This window comes from Mobula birostris, chromosome 12 (genome assembly GCF_030028105.1).
Source record: "Mobula birostris isolate sMobBir1 chromosome 12, sMobBir1.hap1, whole genome shotgun sequence".
NCBI lineage: Eukaryota > Metazoa > Chordata > Chondrichthyes > Myliobatiformes > Myliobatidae > Mobula > Mobula birostris.
Window position 1 is genome coordinate 7,986,960 of NC_092381.1, and position 20,015 is coordinate 8,006,974.

General features: G+C 46.6%; 1 protein-coding gene across 1 annotated transcript in view; it reads left to right on the forward strand.

Moving 5' to 3' along the window:
• Window positions 1–20,015, forward strand: part of ttll7 (tubulin tyrosine ligase-like family, member 7) — a 214,661-nt gene that overhangs the window by 123,502 nt on the left and 71,144 nt on the right. Inside the window, exons 9-15 of the mRNA XM_072274584.1 lie at window positions 1,160–1,318; window positions 3,530–3,624; window positions 4,356–4,503; window positions 6,284–6,357; window positions 9,788–9,923; window positions 14,260–14,346; window positions 19,547–19,715. Of these exons, the coding sequence (XP_072130685.1) occupies window positions 1,160–1,318; window positions 3,530–3,624; window positions 4,356–4,503; window positions 6,284–6,357; window positions 9,788–9,923; window positions 14,260–14,346; window positions 19,547–19,715 (868 nt within the window). The remainder of the gene's footprint in view (window positions 1–1,159; window positions 1,319–3,529; window positions 3,625–4,355; window positions 4,504–6,283; window positions 6,358–9,787; window positions 9,924–14,259; window positions 14,347–19,546; window positions 19,716–20,015) is intronic.

A 20,015-nucleotide genomic window follows, 5' to 3' on the forward strand; every position in this document is an offset into this window, starting at 1 on the left:
CTTATTCTGCACTGTATCCCAATAAATAAATAATTACTATGAATTATAAAACAAATAGTTCAAATGAAAAAAGGAATACCAGGGTCGTGTTCATGGGATCATTGTCCATTCAGAAATCTGATTACAAAGGGGAAGAGGCCATTCCTGAATCGTTGGGTGTGTGTCTTCAGGCTCCTGTACCTCCTCCCTGATAGCAGCAATGAGAAGAGGGCATGCCCTGGGTGATGGGGGACCTTAATGATAGGTGCTGCCTCTCTGAGGCATCGCCTTTTGAGGATGTCTTTGATGCTGAGGAGCCAGGTGCCCATGATGGAGCTGGCTGAGTCTGCAGCTTTCTGCAGCTTTTTCCGATCCTGTGCAGCGGTCTCTTCGTGCCAGACGATGATGCTGGAGAAACTCAGCAGCTCAGGCAACATCTATGGAAAGGAATAAACATTAAATGTTTTGGACTGAGACCCTTCATCAGGACTGAATATTTCAGTTTCACAGAGGTAGTTTACAAAGATTCATTATCCATTCTGAAATCTGATGGTGGAGGGAAAGAAGCTGTTCCTAAAACATTGAGTGTGTGTCATCAGGCTCCTGTATCTCCTCCCTGCTGGTTTTAATGAGAAGAATGTACAACCTGGATGGTGAGGGTCCTTAATGATGGATGCTGCCTCATTGGGTCTCCATGATATTGGGGACCGTTGTGCGGGCGATGGAGCTGGTTGCGTCTACAACCCATAAGTCCATAAGACATAAGAGCAGGATTAGTACATTCAGCCCATCGAGCCTGTTCTGCTGTTCCATCATGGCTGATTTATTATCCCTCTCAACCCCATTCTCCTGCCTTCTCCCTGTAACCTATCAACCTCTGCTTTAAGTATACTCAATGACTTGGCCTCCACAGCCACCTGTGGTGATGAATTCCACAGACTCACCACTTCTGGCTAAAGAATTTCCTCCTCATCTCCATTTAAAAGGGACATCCCTCTATTCGGAGGCTGTGTCCTCTGGTTCTAGACTTTAGGAAACATTCTCTTCGTATCTACTCTATCTAGGCCTTTCAATATTTGGTAGGTTTCAGTACAATCCCCCTGCAGCCTCTTGTGGCATTGCGGAGCTCCCAGGTCTGTGGCGGGTAGTTCCTCTAACAGAAGCCTTTGCCTCACCTTAGGAGCTCGTGGTGAAGACCCTGATAGTGGCAGAGCCCCACGTTCTGCATGCCTATCGGATGTGTCGGCCTGGACAACACCCCGGCAGTAGCAGTGTTTGCTTCGAGGTGCTCGGCTTCGATATCATCTTAGATCGGAAGCTGAAACCGTGGCTTCTGGAGGTGAGTGTTGGGATGAAATTCAGATTTACTTATTCAAGATTCAGGATTGTTTACTGTCATTCTTCGGTGCAAGAGTAAAGGAGAACAAAATGTTTGTTACCTTGGATCTGATGCAGGATAAAAAACATAATAAGCATAAAAAACACAATAAATACAAAGATAAAAGCAATCCTCTAAACATAATGTACAAGTAACTATTAAGTGTAGCCGTAGGATAAGCCCATATACATAGACTGATTGTAATGTATGTACATAAAGTGATGATAGGTGCAGGAGTGTCTCTACATAAGTTCAAAGTTCAAAATAAATTTTATTATCAAAGTACATATATGACACCATATACAACCCTAAGATTCACTTTCTTATGGGCATAGATTAGTAACTATCAATGAAAGATCAACCAGAGTGCAGGAGACAACAGACTGTGTAAATACAAAAATAAGTAAATAGCACTAAATATCGAGAACATGAAATAATGAGAGGAAGAGTCCTTAAAGTGAGATCATTGGTTGTGGGAACAATTTAATGATGGGGTGAGTGAAGTTATCCCCTTTTGTTCAGGAGCCTGATGGTGTGGGGTAGTAAGTGCTCCTGAAGCTGGAGGTGTGGGTCCTGAGGCTCCTGTACCTGCTTCCTGATGGCAGCAGTGAGAAGAGAGCGTGGCCTGGGGCTGGGCTGGATGGATGTTGCTTTCCTACAGCAATATTTCATGCAGAAGTGCTCAGTGGTTGTGAGGACTTTACCTGTGATGTACTGGGCCAAATCCACCACTTCTTGTTGAATTTTCTGGTCAAAGACATTGGCGTTTCCATACCAGGTTGTGGTGCAGCCAGTCAATATACTCTCTACACATCTATAGAATTTGTTGAAGTTTTAAATGTCATGCTGAATCTCTGCAGCCTCCTCAGGAAGCAGAGGCAGTGCTGTGCTTCCTTTGCAATTGCATTTACATGCAGGACCCAGGACAGGACCTCTGAAATAATATCACCCAGGAATTTAAAGTTGCTGACCCTCTCTAACTCTGATCCTCCAGTGAGGACTGGCTCATGGACTTCTGGTTTCCCTCCCTCGAAGTCGATGTTTAGTTCCTTGGTCTTTCGGACATTGAGAGAGGTTGTTGTTGTGACACCACTCAGACAGATTTTCGATCTCTCTCCTGTTTGCTGATTTATCACCACATTTGATTCGGCCCACAACAGCGGTGTCATCAACAAACTTGAATAATGTATTGGAGCTGTGCTGTCTTGTAAAGACACGTCCTGGGTGATGGATGCTGCCTTTTTGAGGCATTGTATTTTGAAGATGTCCTCAATGTTGGGGAGGCTAGTGCCCATGATGGAGCTGGCTGAGTTTACAACTCTCTGCAGCTTTTTCCACTCCTGTGCATTGGTGCCCCCATGTCAGATGGCGATGCAAACGGCCTCCACATTACATCTGTAGAAATCTGCTGAAATCTTTGATGACATACTAAATCTCCTAATGAAGTATAGCTGCTGACCACCTCTTCTGACCTAATGGGAGTCTGATAGAGTCATGGGCTGATTGACTAGTTCCACCACGCGAATGAGCTTTCTTGAACCCATTTTTTGAACTTTTAAAAAACTGCACTGTGGCAGTCAGGAATGCTCAACAATGGGATGTCAAAACTGCCCAATGCATCATCGGCACCAGCCTACGCATCATCAAGGCATATGTACAGAGAGGTGTCAGAAAAGGGCCAGTCACATCATGAAGGATCCCACCCACCCTCTCATGGACTTTTGCCCCACTCCCATCAGCAAGGAGGCTATGTAACATCCACACCAGGACAACCAGACCATAAAACAGTTACTTTCCTGAAGCAGTAAGGCCAATCAACACCTCCACCCACTAGCCCACCCCTCCACACCCCCATCCACCACTACTTTATCATTTCCTATCAGAGTCACTTATGTACAGACACTCCTGTGCCTAGCATCACTTTATGGACATATAATCAGTCGATGCATACCAGCTATCTTACGTATTTATATTTATTGTGTTTTTATCATTATTGTGTTCTTTATCTTTTGTGTTTTTTGTGCTGCATCAGACCCGGAGTAACAATTATTTCATTTTCCTTTACACTTGTACACTGGAAATGCCGTTAAACAATCTTCAAACTTGAATTTAGCAAAACAGCTGTTCTTCAAGAACGTTTTCTTTCCACTTCTCTCCCATCCCGACCGCAAGATTAACCGAGCTCCGAGCTTTGGAACAGATCAGAAGATAGACTACGATGTGAAGAAGGGAGTCCTGGTCCACGCCTTGAAGCTGTTGAATGTGCGGTAAGTTACAATGAAACGCAAGGTCCGCTTGTTGTTCGAGCAGCATTGCTGACCTGCAGAGGTCTCCACGCCCGCCTTTGAGGCAAGGGTTCTCAGAGAACACAAATGATCGAGGGAGAGGCAAAGAGGGAGACCAAATACAAACTGCTGGAGGAACCCAGTGGGTCAACCAGCATCTGTGGAGAGAGGAGCCTGTATGTGAGGGAGGAGGAGGGAAAGAGAGAGTGTGTGTATGAGAGTGAGGGAGGGACTGTGTGGGAGAGAGTGAGTCAATGCACAAGGGATGGGGTTAGTGTGTGGGGTGAGGTCATTGTATGTGGGGGAGAATCAGTGTGGGCGTTGAGTGAGCCAAGAACTGTGCTTTAGGAACTTAGAACATTGGCAGGGCTATAGTATGAAGTGTTCCAGCATCTGCCAATGGTTGACGGACTGAATAGCCTCCTTGGGCACCAGAATAATTCAGAAATCCCATCCCTGACATGTTTGGCCTCCCTTGAGGAATGGGTTGGGTTTGAGTTGCGTCTCCCTCCTTCAGCCCTGCCGCCCTTCCCCTGCATCGCTGAACCCTTCCATCGGCCTCGCCGACCCCTTCCAATAACCTCGCTTCCCCCTTCCATCGGCCTCACTGCCTCCTTCCATCGGCCTCGCCGACCCCTTCCATCGGCCTCGCCATGCTCTCCGTCTGCCTCGCTGTTCCCTGGGTCAGTAGGCCTTGTGTTTCTCTGCTCCAGCACCAGTGATCGCAGGAAGAACCTTGTTCAGCAGAAGGCAGAGGCCCAGAGGCGGCTCTATGGCCAGGGGACAGGAAAGCGCCTGTCACCTTCCTCCTCCGAGTGGGAGAAGCAGAGACACTCGCTCCAGAGGAGGAGAGAGGAGCTGGTAAGAAACCTCCACCCTGTTCTGGTTGGCTGCCAGTGACTAGCGGTGCTCTTCAGTATTGGGAATGCTAGTCTTCACATTGTTCGTCAATGATTTAGATAATGGGATTGATGGCTTTGTGGCAAAGTTTCCAGATGATACGAAGATAGGTGGATGGGTAGGTAGTGCTGAGGAAGCAATGCGATTGCAGCAGGACTTAGACAAATTGGAAGAATGGGCAAAAAAGTGGAAGATGGGATACAGTGTTGGGAAATGTACGATAATGCATTTTGGTAAAAGGAACAAAAGTGCAGACTACTATCTAAGTGGGGAGAAAATTCAAACATCAGAGGTGCAGAGGGACTTAGGAGTCCTCGTGTAAAACTCCCAGAAGGTTAATTTACAGGTTGAGTCTGTGGTAAAGAAAGCAAATGCAATATTGGCATTTATTTCAAGGGGAATAGAATATAAAAGCAAGGAGATAATGCTTTATAAGACACTAGTCAGGCTGCACTTGGAGTATTGTCAACAGTTTTGGGCCTCATATCTCAGAAAAGATGTGTTGTCTTTGGAAAGAGTCCAGAGGAGGTTCATGAGGGTGATTCTGGGAACGAATGGTGTGGCAGCTTTGGGTCTGTACTCACTGGAACTTAGAAGAATGTGGGGGATCTCATTGAAACCTACCGAATGTTGAAGGGACTAGATAGGATGGATGTGGAGAGGATGTTTCCCATGGTGGGGGTTTCCAGAACGAGAGGGCACAGCCTCAGAATTGAGGGGCTGCTCTTTAGAACAGAGGAAAGGAGCAATTTTTTTTAAAAGAGTGGCCAATCTGTGGAATGCTCTGCCACAGACTGTGGTGGAGGCCAAGTCTGTGGGTATATTTAAAGCAAAAATGAATCTGAATCTCCAACTTACTTACACCCTCCATGATCTTATGTACCTCCGTAACGTCACCCCTCCGCCTTCTGTGTTCCAAGAGAAAAACTATCAACCTCTTCAGGTAAATCGAGCTCTCCTGCCCCCAGTGACATCAAGTTTAAGTTTAGGTTTATTATGAACAGACTGTACGATCAAACCAAACTACATTCCTCCAGATCATAAATCATATATCACATGCAGCACATAAAGCAAAATATTACCATCAATGTTAATGAAATATAATTCAAAATGCATGTAGTGCACAGCACAGGTAAACAGTAAACAGCTCGCTGTCCCAGTGCTGAGTCCTCATTGGCAGGGTATCCATTAGACCCACAGCCTGGGGGAAGAAGCTGTTACCCAGTCTGGCAGTCCTAGTCCTGGTGTTCCTGTACCTCCTTCCTGATGGTCGTGGGTCAGAGAGATTGTGGGATGGGTGGTAGGGACCCTCAACAATACTTTGGGCCCTTTGTCTGCAATGCCTCCAGTGAATGTCACAAGCAGTGGGGAGGGAGACCCTGAAGATCCTCTCATCCTTGCGACAAGCACACAGACAAAAGCTCGGTATAAAGCCAAGGACTGGAGGCCTGGAGGCGGCCTGTACTGGGACTGGAAGCCTGTCTGTGTGTGTAGGAGTGTAGGTGGATTAGAAGAAGTTTCGCTTTTCTCTTGCTGATGTCGATGATTGCGTTGTTCTGAGCATTGTGGGTAAAGCTATATTGCTGCAGGAATGTGTGACGACACTTGCGGGCTGACCCCAGCACAACCTTAGGTCACGTTGACTGTAAACACAAATGCCACGTTTCGCTGCACGCTTCAATGTACATGTGGTGGTTAGACCTGAACCTGAATCAGCTGTTTTCTCTCCATCTACTTGCAGAAGGAGAGACTTTCTCAAGTCCGCAAGCAGATCCTACGGGAGGAGCATGAAAATCAGAATCTGGGGAATTACAGGTGAATAAACACAAGCGATCCTGCATTTGCTGGAAATCCAGAGCAACACACACAAAATGCTGAAAGGACCCAGCAAGTCAGGTAGCATCAATGAAAATGAGTAAATAGTCGATATTTCTGGCCGAGACCCTTCATCAGGACTGGAAAGGAAGAGGGAAGCAGCCAGGATAAGAAGGTGGGGGGAGTGGGAGGAGGACAAGCTGGAAGGTGACAGGTGAAGCTAGGTGGACGGGAGAGGGGGATGAAGTACGAAGCTGGAAGGTGACAGGTGAACCTAGGTGGACGGGAGAGGGGGATGAAGTACGAAGCTGGAAGGTGACAGGTGAACCTAGGTGGACGGGAGAGGGGGATGAAGTACGAAGCCGGAAGGTGACAGGTGAACCTAGGTGGACGGGAGAGGGGGATGAAATACAAAGCCGGAAGGTGACAGGTGAAGCTAGGTGGACGGGAGAGGGGGATGAAATACGAAGCCGGAAGGTGACAGGTGCAAAAGGCAAAGGGCTGGAAAAGAAGGAATCTGACAGGAAGGGAATGTGAACCACGGGAGAAATGGAAGGAGGAAGAGCACCTAAGGGAGGTATTAGGTTGGTGAGGAGAAGAGGTAAGATGAAAGTGGGGGGGGGGGAATTATGGGAAGGAAATATCAATGTTCATATCATCATGTTGGAACTATCTACACAGAATATGATATGCTGCTCTGCTCCCCCAACCTGAGAGTCACATCATTGTGGCAGAACAGGAGACCATGGCCAACATTTCAAACAGGAATGGGGGTTGGAATTGAAATGGTTGGGCACCAGGAAATTGTGCTGTGCATTGGATGAAGCTGAGATCCTCAACAAAACAGTCGGCCAGTTGACAACGGCTCTCAGCAATGTAGAGGAGGCTGCATCAGGAGCACCAGACACAATAGGTGACCCCTGCAGGTTCACAGGTGAAGCATTGCCTCACCTGGAGGGACTGTTTGGAGCCATGAATGGGACTGAGGGAGGAGGTGAATGGACAGGTAAAGCACATCTGCCACTTGTAGGGATAAGTGCCAGGAGGGAGATTAGTGGGGAGGGACGGATGGACAAGGGAATCACGGAAGGAATGATCCTTGCAGAAAGTGGGGGGGGGGCGGTGGGGGGGAGGTAAAGATGTATTTGGTGGTAGGATCCACTTGGAGATGATGGAATTAACGCTACCAGCTTTATTCTCCAAACTGAGGCACATTAGTGCCCCACAATCAGTAACACAGCAGTTATGTGTACTGTAGACACTGATATCTTATCCCAATTTTAATGGATCCCTGCCAGATTAGACATGAAAGCTAAACACAATGTAGTCCCAACATCTGATCTCTGTGCAGACGTGAGAGATTCGGCAGATGCTGGAAATCTCAGGTAACACACACAATGCTGGAAGAAATACTGAATGCCTGGAGCGCCATGGTAGTGTAGTGGTTAACACGATGCTATTACAGCTCAGGACTTCAGACTTCAGAGTTCAATTCCAGCGTCCTCTATAGGCAAATTTGTACGCCTTTGCCGTATGCACGAGGGTTTCCTCCACGTGCTCTGGTTTCCTCCCACAGCCCAAAGGCATACAGGTTAGGAGGTTAATTTGTCACATGGGTGTAATGGCGCAGCACGGGTTCATTGGGCTGGAAGGCCCTGTTACGGTGCTGTATCTCTACATCTAAATTGAGGGAAAATGGGGAACATAATGTTATAGGGGCAAACGCAGACAAAAAGGACTAGTTTTGGTGGGCACTTTGACATTGACCAGTTGTGTCTCTGCTGTATGACTCCATGCTGCCAAGAGTACCGAGTGAAGAGGTGGAGAGGGAGAGAGGAGCAGAAGAATAGATTCAGGCCCTCTTTCCCCTTCCTTCTCTCTCTCCCTCCCCCCCTCCCTTTTGCACCCCCCCCACTCCCTCCCTGGCCTTCCTCCCTTAAACCTGGGTCCTCTAGTACTAGACTCTTCTGGGGAAAATACCCTCTATCTATCCTTTTCCTATCTTATCCTAACAAATTTTATCACATATGATACTAAGCCTGACTCTGAGACTGATTTCTGATTCTGTCTAAGCCCCTCATAATTTATTAAATCTTTCTAAGATCACCCCTCTGCAGCCCAGCCTCTCCAATCTCCTCTTGCAACCAGAGCCCGGAAATGGAAAAGTTAACGTCTGAAATCCGTTGGATGGCTCAGAGCATGTACTCAGTTGAGTTTAAAGAATGAGAGGAGATCTTATTGAAACCTATCGAATATTGAAAGGCCTCAATAGAGTGGATGTGGAGAGCACTAGAAGGCACAGCCTTCAGGTTGAACAAGTTGGGTCTTTATTCTTTGGAGCGTAGAAGGTTGAGGGGGGGACTTGATAGAAGTATTTAAAATTATGAGGGGGATAGATAGAGTTGACATGGATAGGCTTTTTCCATTGAGGGGGGGGAGATTCAAACAAGAGGACATGAGTTGAGAGTTAAAGGGCAAAAACTTAGGGGTAACATGAGGGGGAACTTCTTTACTCAGAGGGTGGTAGCTGTGTGGAACGAGTTTCCAGCAGAAGTGGTAGGGGCAGGTTCGATGTTGTCGTTCAAAGTTAAATTGGTTAGATATATGGACAGGAAAGGAATGGAGGGTTATGGGCTGAGTGCAGGTCAGTGGGACTAGGTGAGAGTAAGAGTTTGGCACGGACTAGAAGGGCCGAGATGGCCTGTTTCCGTGCTATAATTGTTATATGGTTATATTAAAAAGATGTCCATTTAGCTCACCAATTAGCTCTCCATTTTTCTATCATCTACATGTCTATCTAACAGTTTCTTAAATGCCCCTAGGGAATGTATCTACCTCTACCACCATCCCTGGCAGGCTGTTCCATGCACCTACCACTCTCTGTGTGAAAAAAACCTACCACTGACACCTCCCCTATATTTTCCTCCAGTTACCTTAAATGTAAGCTGCCTTGTTTTACCAATTTCTACCACTCAATCTATGCCTTTTATCAACTTGTACATCTCTGCCAAGTCACCTCTCATCCGACTTCGCTCTAAAGAGAAAAACCTTAGCTCGCTCAACCAGTCCTCATAAGACATGCCCTCTAATCCAGGCAGCGTCCTGGTAAATCTCCTCTGCACTCTCTCAAAAGCTTCCACATCCTTCCTATGATGAGGCGACCAGATCTGAACACAATAGTCTCTCCTCGTAGACCAACTCCCCTCATCCCCAGAATCAACTTGGTGAACCTTTCTGCACCATCTGCAAAGCCAGTAGATCTTTTCTAACGGCAACACACGGTATTTCCAAATGGCTGGTCAGGGCTGGAAGTATGAGTGGGGGTTCTTGGAAGGCTAGGGACATGGGGAAGTGGGAGGAGTTGTTGTGTTTTCTTACACCTCCGTCATTATGGTCCCTTCTCCGTCTCTCCATCTCTCTGGCAACTCAGGAGGATCTACCCGCCCGATGACAAGCAGCTGCTGGAGAAATACGAGAAGCTGCTCTGCATTGCCTTCCAGACTTTCCTGGCGAGCAGAGCCACATCTCTGCAGAAGGAGCTGAGCAACCCACTGAACCACATGAAGGTAACGGTCACCAGGGACCCTCGGATGTGGGAACGGAATGATCTGTTGGCAGGGTTTGTGTGTGTGTGTGTGTGTGTGTGTGTGTGTGTCTATACGTGTCTGCCTGTGTGTGTGTTTGTGCATCTGTGTGTGGATCTGTGTGAGTGAATGTGTGTGAGTGTGTGTGTGTGTGTGTGTCTATACGTGTCTGCCTGTGTGTGTGTTTGTGCATCTTGCATCTGAGTGAGTGTGTGTGTGTGTGTGTGTGTGTGTGTGTGTGTGTGTGTGTGTGTGTGTGTGTGTGTCTATATGTGTCTGCCTGTATGTGTGTTTGTGTGTGCATCTGTGTGTGGATCTGGGTGAGTGAGTGTGTGTGTCTGTGTGAGTGAGAGTGTGTGAGTGTGTGTGTGTGTGTGTGTGTGTGTGTGTGTGTGTGTGTGTGTGTGTGTGTGAGAGAGAGAGAGAAAAATTTTGTTTTATTTAGAGATCCAGCTCGGATAAGCCCTTCTGGTTCATAATGCAGCAACCTCTGACAACTCCAACAACCCCAATTTAACCCTAATCTAATCACAGGACAATTTACAATGATCAATTAACCTATTAACTGGCACGTCTTTGAACTAGGGAAGAAACACACCCATTCCATGGGCAGGACTCCCGGGAAACCCACGCATTCCCTGGGGAAACCCACGCATTCCATGGGCAGGACTCCCGGGGAAACCCACACATTCCATGGGAAAGACTCCTGGGAAACCCACCAATTCCATGGGGAGGACTCCTGGGAAACCCACCAATTCCATGGGGAAGACTCCCGGGAAACCCACCATTCCATGGGGAGGACTGCTGGGGAAACCCACACATTCCATGGGGAGGACTCCTGGGGAAACCCATCAATTCCATGGGGAGGACTCTTGGGAAACCCATGCATTCCATGAGGAGGACTCCTGGGGAAACCCATCGATTCCATGGGGAGGACACCCAGGGAAACTTATGCATTCCATGGGGAGGACTCCTGGGGAAACCCACGCACTCCTTGGGCAGGACTTCCAGGAAACCCACGCATTCCATGGGGACGAGTCCCGGGGAAACCCATTCATTCCATGGGGAGGGCACCAGGAAGCCCACGCATTCCATGGGGAGGACTCCTGGAAACCCATACATTCCATGGGGAGGACTCCCGTGGAAACCAACGCATTCCATGGGGAGGACTCCCGGGAAACCCACACATTCAATATGGAGGACTCCTGGGAAACCCCCTTATTTCATGGAGAGGACTCCTTACAGACGATGCTGGGTCTGAACTCCGAGCTTCAACACCCTGAGCTGCAGTAGCTAACTGCTGCGCTACTGGAACACTAACATAGAACGTTACAGCAGAGTGTAGGCTCTTTGGCCCACAATGTTGTACCGACCTTTTAACCTACTCGAATATCAAACTTGGGAATTGTCTATCCCTGCATGTGAAGACAGACTCTGGCGGATTGAGCGGACGAGACCAATGGAAAGTCCAACGCTCAAGAAGCGTTGTGGAATGTATAGAGCAGGACAGGATACAGAAGACGGCCTGGTCATCCACTGCGCCTAGTCCCATCTCCAGCCGTCTCGACTCTGTCTTGCCACTGGATCCAGATGAGAATTGGGAAGAGAGAGTGAGGCTGACGCTGCGCAACTCTCCTTCACTTAAATCCAAATCACGCGCTAGTCTCGACACCATCATTATGGTGTCGAGGCCCTCATCGACGACGATGGACGAACACAAATATCAAACTAACCTTCCCTCCTACAGAGCCCTCCATTTTTCTATCATCCGTGTGTGTGTGTGTGTGTGTGTGTGTGTGTGTGTGTGTGTGTGTGTGTGTGTGTGTGTGTGTGTGTGTGTGTGTGTGTGTGTGTGTGTGTGTGTGTGTGTGTGTGTGTGTGTGTGTAGGGAAGCCGCAAAACTGTGAGGAGAGTGAGCACAAGGACCTGGGTGGTAACACCATGAGACGTAGGAGCCGAATTGGGCCCCTGCCCATTGAGTCTGCTCCACCATTTGGTCATGGCTGATTTATTTTCCCTCTCAAACCCATTCTCCTGCCTTCTGCCTGTAAACTTTGACACCCTTACTAATCAAGAACTTATCAACCTCCGTTTTAAATATACTCAGTCACTTGGCCTCCACAGCCATCTGTGGCAATGAATTTCAGAGATTCACCACCAATTGGCTGAAGCAATTCCTCCTCATCTTTGATCTAAAGGGACATCTTGTATTCTGACTCTGTGCCCTCTGGTTCTAGGCTCCCCCACTATTGGAAACGTCCTCTCATTGTCTGCACTATCTGGTCCTTTATAGGGAAAGTTTGAATAGCTTAAGTCTTTATTCCCTGGACTGTAGGAGACTGAGGGGAGATTTGATGGAGGTATACAAAATTTTGAGGGGTATAGAGAGGGTAAATGCAAGCAGTTTTTTTCCACTGAGGGTGGGTGAGACTACAACTGGAGTTCATAGGTTAAGAGTGAAAGGTGAAATATTTAAGGGGAACCTGGGGGGAACTTTTTCACTCAGAGGGTGGTGAGGTTGTGGAACGAGCTGCCAGCAGAAGTGATGGATGTGGGTTCTATTTTGACATTTAAGAAATGTTTGGATAGGTATGTTGGTGGAAGGGTTATGGAGGGCTATGACATAGGTGCTGGTCAATGGAACTGGCCAGAATAACAGTTCAGCACAGATTAGATGGGCTGAAGGGCCTGTTTCTGTGCTGTAACTCTTCATGACTCAATGACATGCATTTAAGGTGTGGAGGTAATGGTTGGGGAGAGCTGCAGTGTTGTCTAGGGTACGTGAGTATAAACTTGACTTTGACCTTGATTATTGTTCACACTCATGGGGCATCTACCAAAGTGACAACTTCATGAAGAAACATACAGTTAACGCAAAATCTCAACACAGAGAAGGGAAAGCACAGAATAGTTTCTCTTCAAAGGCAATAAAATATAAATGTTGGAAATCTAAGTGCGGAAGGCATTGGAAATTCACAGTGGGTCAGGTAGTAAGTGCAAAGGGGAAAAGCGGGTTATCACAACATCTGCTCTTTCCTAAGATCCACAGATGCCGCCTGACACACGAGATTTCTGCAAATGCTGGAAATCTTGAGCAAAACATGCAAAATGGCAAAGGAACTGAGGTCAGGCAGCATCTGTGGAGGGAAATGAACAGTCAATGTTTTGGGTTGACACCCTTCATCAGTCTATAGATGCTTTTGAGTCCCTCCAACATTTTGTGTGTAACAATAACTTTGTGACAATAAAGATTTTTTAATGTGCTGTGCACTACACATACTTTGTTTAGTTCGTTTATGGGAATATTTTAGTTTATGTGCAGTGTATGATACATGTTTTGTAGGTCACCATGGTCTGGGGGAATATTGTTTTGTTTGCTGGTATAACTCATAGAGTTATAGAGTCATAGAGTGGATGATGATGATTATGAAGACACGTAGTCCTCTTTTATTGTCATTTAGTAATCCATACATTAAGAAATGATACATTATTCCTCCGGTGTGATATCACAAAACACAGGACAAACCAAGACTTAAAAAGCTGACAAAACCACATAATTATAACATATAGTTACAACAATGTAACAATACCATAACTTGATGAAGAAAGTCCGTGAGCACAGTAAAGTTCAAAGTCTCTCAAATGTCCCACATCTCACGCAGTCGGGAGAGGGAAGAAAAACTCTCCCTGCCATGCCAACCACAATCCGACTCTGAGTCATCCGAAAACTTTGAGCTCTGATCAGCTCTCCGACACCGAGTACTGAGCGCCATCTCTGTCCGAACGATTTGACCTCCTTCTCGGTCACCAAAAGCAGGCAAGACCGGGGATTTTGAGGCCTACCCTCTGAAAGATTCACGACCACATTGGAGAGGATGTTTCCTATGGTGGGAGAGTCTAAGACTAGAGGACACAGACTCAGAATAGAGGGGTGTCCTTTTAGAATGGAGATGAGGAGGTATTTCTTTGAACTGGAGCATGGTGAATCTGTGGAATTCTTTGCCACAGGCAGCTGTGGAGGCCAAGTCTTTATGTAAATTTAAGGTAGAGGTTTATAGATTCTTGATTGGTCAGGGTATGAAGGGATACAGGAGAGGAAGGCAGAAGACTGGATCAGCCATGATAAAATGGCGGTGCAGACTTGATGGGAAAATTACCTAATTCTGCTCCTATATCTTATGGTCTTATGGTCCTACATGTAAAGGGGGATGAAAATAAACTTGAACTTGTGCTTTGACCTTATGCAGTAGTTTCCCCACTGATGAAATCAGGCTAATTGTTTTCTTAATGCAAATGGTTCACATTAATTTTTCTCAAGGAAGAAGATATTTTGGACCTGCTGGAGCAGTGCGAGGAGGATGATGAAAAGCTGCTGGGGAAATCTCCTCGACAGCGGGGACCCAAGGTATGTTGTTCACAAAGCATGTAGCCATACTCCCAGAGCCCTGACCAACTCACCAGACAAGATTCATTGTTTGGAGAGGCGAGAAGCAAATCGGGAGCAAATTCAGAAATCAGAGGCACAAAGGGACTTAGGAGTACCCGTGCACGATTGCCTAAAAGGGTCAGCGGTGAGGAAGGCAACATAATCTTAGCATTCATCTTAAGAGGATTAAATATAAAAACAAAGATGTAATGTTGAGGCTTTATAAGGCACTAGCCAGACCGCATTTGGAGTATATTGAACATTTTTGGGCCTCTTGTCCAATAAAGGATGTGCAGGCATTGGAGAAGGTCCACACAACACTCATGAGAATGATCCCAGGAATGAAAGGGTAACATATGAGGAGCATTTGATGGCTCTAGACCTGTACTCACTGGAGTTTAGAAGAATGAGGGGTGATCTCATTGAAACCTATTGAATATTGAAAGGCCTAGATAGAGTGGATATGGAGAGGATATTTCCTATAGTGGGGGAGTCTAGGACTGGAGGGCACAGCCTCAGAATGAAAGGATATCCCAGTAAAACAGAGGTGAGGAGGAATTTCTTCAGCCAGGTGAGTCTATGGAGGTCAATTGACTGGGTATATTTAAAGCAGAGGTTGATAGGTTCTTGATTAGTTTGGGTGTCAGAGGTTACGGGGAGAAAGCAGGAGAATGAGGTTGAGGGGGATAATAAATCAGCCATGATGGAATGGCAAGTAGATTTGATGGGCCGAATGGCCTAATTGTTCTCCTATGTCTTATGGTGTTATGAGGACAGCTTCTAGTTTTCAGTCCCTGAATGAATGCATTCCTGCAGTGTAACAGCACACAGAACCCAGCGTCAAGCCAGCGAACCTGAAACCTTACTGCTGCTTCTCCCTCCACAGATGCTGGTTGACATTCTGTCTTTCCAGCATTTTTCAGTTTGTGTTAGATTTCTGGTATCTGCGCTCTTTGATTTTTATAGAGGAATGGACAAGCCCCTTGGGCCATTGAGTCTACACTGACCATTGAGAACTCACTTACACTTGATTGTTTATCCATTATATCCGACGATGACAGGAAACCTGTGCAGGAGAGTTTTTGAAGTGGGAAAAGCCACTGATTGGGTTCAATGCTCTTGACCTCAGAAGCCTGGGTCTAGTGGTACAAGTGGTCATTACAAACTGGTCAAATATTAGCGGTCCTTGGTAGCAATGGATAACCATGACCTTCCTGTGTTGTGTGCCGTGTCATACCCTTTGTTCTCCATGAAGCATCACAGATTTGTTTTCCTGGTTGTTGTATCTCACTGTAGACCTCCTTTGGCCAGTCCCCCAGAGCTGACTTCGCAGGCTAGGACAGGCATGTCCCCATCTCACCAGGGTATGAGACCTGCCGGCTACCCTCACCTGGTTTAACCCGTCTGTCGAAGCAGTGTACTGGGGCGTGGCCACTGTCACATGTAAATAGCTACTTGGAGCCAAGGGTAAGAACTGGTGGGGACCCAAGGTGAGTGAGCTGCCCCAGAAAGGGTTCACCAGAAATGCTACCCCATATGCACCTCCCAATTTATTGTTTCCTCATGTACATCAACCATAATAATGTTAAGATGATTGAGGAAAGTATGTGGGGTGCTGTCAGACATTGGCTTTTAACAGGGAATGGGTTTTGTGGTGGTAGAGGTAGATACATTAGGTCATTTAAAAGCTCTTAGGTACATGGCTGAAAGAAAATTGGAGGGCTTTGTGAGAGGGAATGGTTAGGTTAACCTTGGAGTAGGTTAAAAGGTTGCTACAACATTGTGGACTGAAGGGCCTGTGCTGTACTGTTTTATGTTCTAAATCTTCCTAAAGATTAGGGGCCTGTTGTGCTGACAATTTTAACCTACTCTCGAGATCAATCTTGATTAATCTATCCTCAGAAGACCTGCATCTAATCCAGTTGAGAGAAGGCACGGTGCCGGTGAACAAATACGGTTCAGGTGTTTTTGAGGGGCTTTTCTGTCCAGGTACCTATGTGTGATCCAAGCTTCTTTTTTTAGGTTGGTAAGGATGGTTTTGGAGCCAGAGAAAGGAGTTAGGAGTCATGTTAGGGTTTAGAGACATGGATGTGGTGAGTTAGAGGTCAGTTTAGGGACAGGGACAGGTACGTGAGGGTTTAGAGGTCAGATTAGGAGATAGGGACAGGGATGTGGGGAGTTAGAGGTGAGGTTAGGTTTTAGGGACAGGGATCACTTTCAAGAATCACTTGATTGTGGCATGGTCCTGGAGGACTGGAAAATTGCAAATGCCACTCCAGTCTTTAAGAAGGAAGGAAGACAAAAGAGAGGAAATTATAGGTCAGTTAGCCTAACTTCAATTGTTGGGAAAGTGCTGGAGTCCATTATTAAGTGCGAGGTTTTGGGGTACTTGGAGATAAGTCAAAATCAGCATGGTTTCTGTAGAGATAAATCTTGCCTGACAAATCCATTGGAATTATTTGAGGAAGTAACAAGCAGGGTGTATAAAGGAGAGGAAGTGGATGTCACTTACTTAGATTTCAGAAGGCATTTGATAAGGTACCTCACATGCGGCTTAACAAGATAAAGTCCTATGGCACTGCAGGAAAGATACTGGTACGGATAGAGGAATGGCTAACAGGCAGGAAATAGCGAGTGGCAATAAAGGGGGCCTTTTCTGGTTGGCGGCCAGTGACTAGTGGTGTTCCTCAGGGTTCAGTATTCGAAATACTACTTTTCACATTATTTATTAATGATTTAGATACTGGAATTGATGGCTTTGGCAAAGTTTGCGGATGATATGATGTTGGGTGGAGGGGTAGGTAGTGCTGAGGAAGCAATGCAATTGCAGCAGGACTTAGACAAATTGGAAGAATGGCCAAAAAAGTGGCAGATGGAATGTAGTGTTGGGAAATGTATGATAATGTATTTTGGTAAAAGGAACTATCGTGTGGACTACCATCTAAATGGAGAGAAAATTCAAACATCCGAGGTGCAAAGGGACAGGAGTCCTCGTGCAAGATTCCCAGAAGGTTAATTTACAGGTTGAGTCTGTGGGGAAGAAGGAAAATGAAACATTGGCATTTATTTCAAAGGGAACAGAATATAAAAACAAGGAGATAATGCTGAATCTTTATAAGACACTAGTCAGCCCTCACTTAAGGGTATAGTCAACAGTTTTGGGCCCCTTATCTCAGAAAGGATGCATTGTCATTGGAGAGAGTCCAGAGGAGGTTAATGAGGATGATTCCAGGAATGAAGGGGTTAACACATGAGGAGCATTTAGCAGCTTTGAGCTTGTACTCAATGGAATTTAAAAGAATATGAGGGGGTTCTCATTGAAAGAACTAGTTAAGGTGGATGTGGAGAGGATGTTCCCTCTGGAGGGTGTATCCAAAACTAGAGGGTGCAGCCTCAAAATTGAGGTTTTAGAACAGAGGTAAGGAGGACTTTTTTTTAGCCAGAGAGTAGTGAATCCATGGGATGCTCTGCCAAAGCCTGTGGTGGAGGCCAAGTCCATGGGTATATTTAAAACGGAAGTTGATAGATTCCAGATTGGTTGGGGCATCAAGGGATATGGTGAGAGGGCAGGTGTATGGGGTTGAATGGGATCTGGTATCAGCCATGATGAAATAGTGGAGTGGACTCGATGGGCTGAATGGCCAAATTCTGTTCCTATTTCATATAGTTTTATGGAGTTTGAGGTCATATTAGGATTTAGGGACAGGGATGTGAGGAGTTAGATGTCAGATTAAGGTTTAGGGACGGGGATGTGAGGAATGAGAGGTCAGATTTGGGTTTAGGGACAGGGATGGGGAAGAATTAGAGGTCAGATTAGTGTTTAGGTACAGGGATGTTGGGGGAGTTAGAGATTAGATTTGGGTTTAGGGACAGGGATATCGTAGATTCAGAGGTCAGATTTGGGTTTAGGGACAGGGATGTGGAGGAGTTAGAGATCAGATTAGTGTTTAGGGACGGGGATGTGAGGAGTGAAAGGTCAGATTAGTGTTTGGGGACGGGGATGTGGGGAGTTAGAAGTCAGATTAGGGTTAGGGACAGGGATGTGAGGAGTTAGATTAGTGTTTTGGGTTGAGGGAATTAGAGTAAAGGCCGGAGTCTAAGCATCCACCTCATGTTTGAAGGCCAGTGACGTGGACGTGGCCAGGTGTCTGGTGGGCAGACCAGTGAGGATCAGGAGGGCCCCCTCGGTACATGAGTTGGCAAGACCAGAGGTTGAGGTTTAGTTTCCGGGGTTTGAGGACCGTGTATGTGTACGGCTCAGGGAAGAACAGAGATTGTTTTTCTGTTGTTTTGTTGCTTGTTGTGTTCTTTGCTGTTCGGCTGAACATTGTGGGCCTCACTTGCAGTCTGCCTCCAGCACATCCTTGGGTTGTGTTGGTTGTTAATGCAAATGATGCATTTCCCTGTATGTTTTGATGTACGTGTAATTAATAAGTGAATCTGAATCTGAAAAGGAGATAGTGTAGGTAGACAAATAAGGTTCAGATGTTTTTGGAGAGGCTCTTTGTCTATTTATTTATTTCAGGGTACGGTGCGAGATAGGTGCGGTATAGGCCCTATTGGCTCTTCAAGCCATGCTGCTAGCAACCCTGGTTTAGCCCCGGCCTAATTACAAGACTTCCATGGTCAACCCCGGCAAACAGGTCTCCTCAGCTTTGTAATCATGGGACAATTTACGATGACCAATTAACCTGCAGGCTGCCACGGTAGTGTAGTGGTTAGCGTGATGCTGTTGCAGCTCGGGGCATCGGAGTTCGTGGTTCAATTCCAGCGGCGTTCTGTAAGGATTCTCTGTATGTCCTCCCTGTGTGGGTTTTCTCCGTCTCCCACAGTCCGAAGGCATGCCGGGTACATTGTAAATTGTTCTGTGATTAGGTCTGGATTATGGGTTTGATGGGGCAGCTTGTCTGGAAAGGGCCAACTCTACACTGTATCATCAAATATTCAGTAACCGGAATGTCTCTGGACTGTGGAGGAAACTGGAGCAACCGGGGGAAACCCATACCTTCCACAGGGAGGACTGCAAACTGCCGGGAGACTCCACGATTCAACTCCGAACACCGATGCCCGAAGCTGTAATAGTGTTGTGCTAACCAATGCGTTACTCTGATCCCAGACCGAGGAGAAGATGGCGGGCTCTGTAGGCAATGGCTGACTATTGTTCTTGTGTGCTCTGCAGCCACTGTTCTCAATGCCTGAGACCATAGAGCCCACCTCACGAAAGCACAAGGATGACAGCAGCTCCAGCGGCAACAGCAGCTGCTCCTCCGACTCCGAGGATGGGGGCCTGGCAGAGAAGAAGGTCGGAGACTATGGATTGGAAAGGAAGTTCAACTTAGAGCGATTCAGTAAGTTTCCCTGTGTGTTATCACCGCAATGTTGCTTAAATAAACATCAGTTGTGCAATAAGTTATGATCGACCTATATACTCTTATGTCTCTGCTGCCTCTATTTGCTAAAAGATCCTCTCAGTATTACCTTTAGTCTTGATGAAGGGTCTTGGTCTGAAACATCATCTCTTCATTGCTCTCCATAGGTGCTGATCAACCTGCTGAGTTCCTCCGGCATTTTGCGTGTGTATGTTATCTTTAGAGAATGGGGTTGAAAAAATCAGCCCTTATTGAATGATGGGGCAGACTTGATGGGCC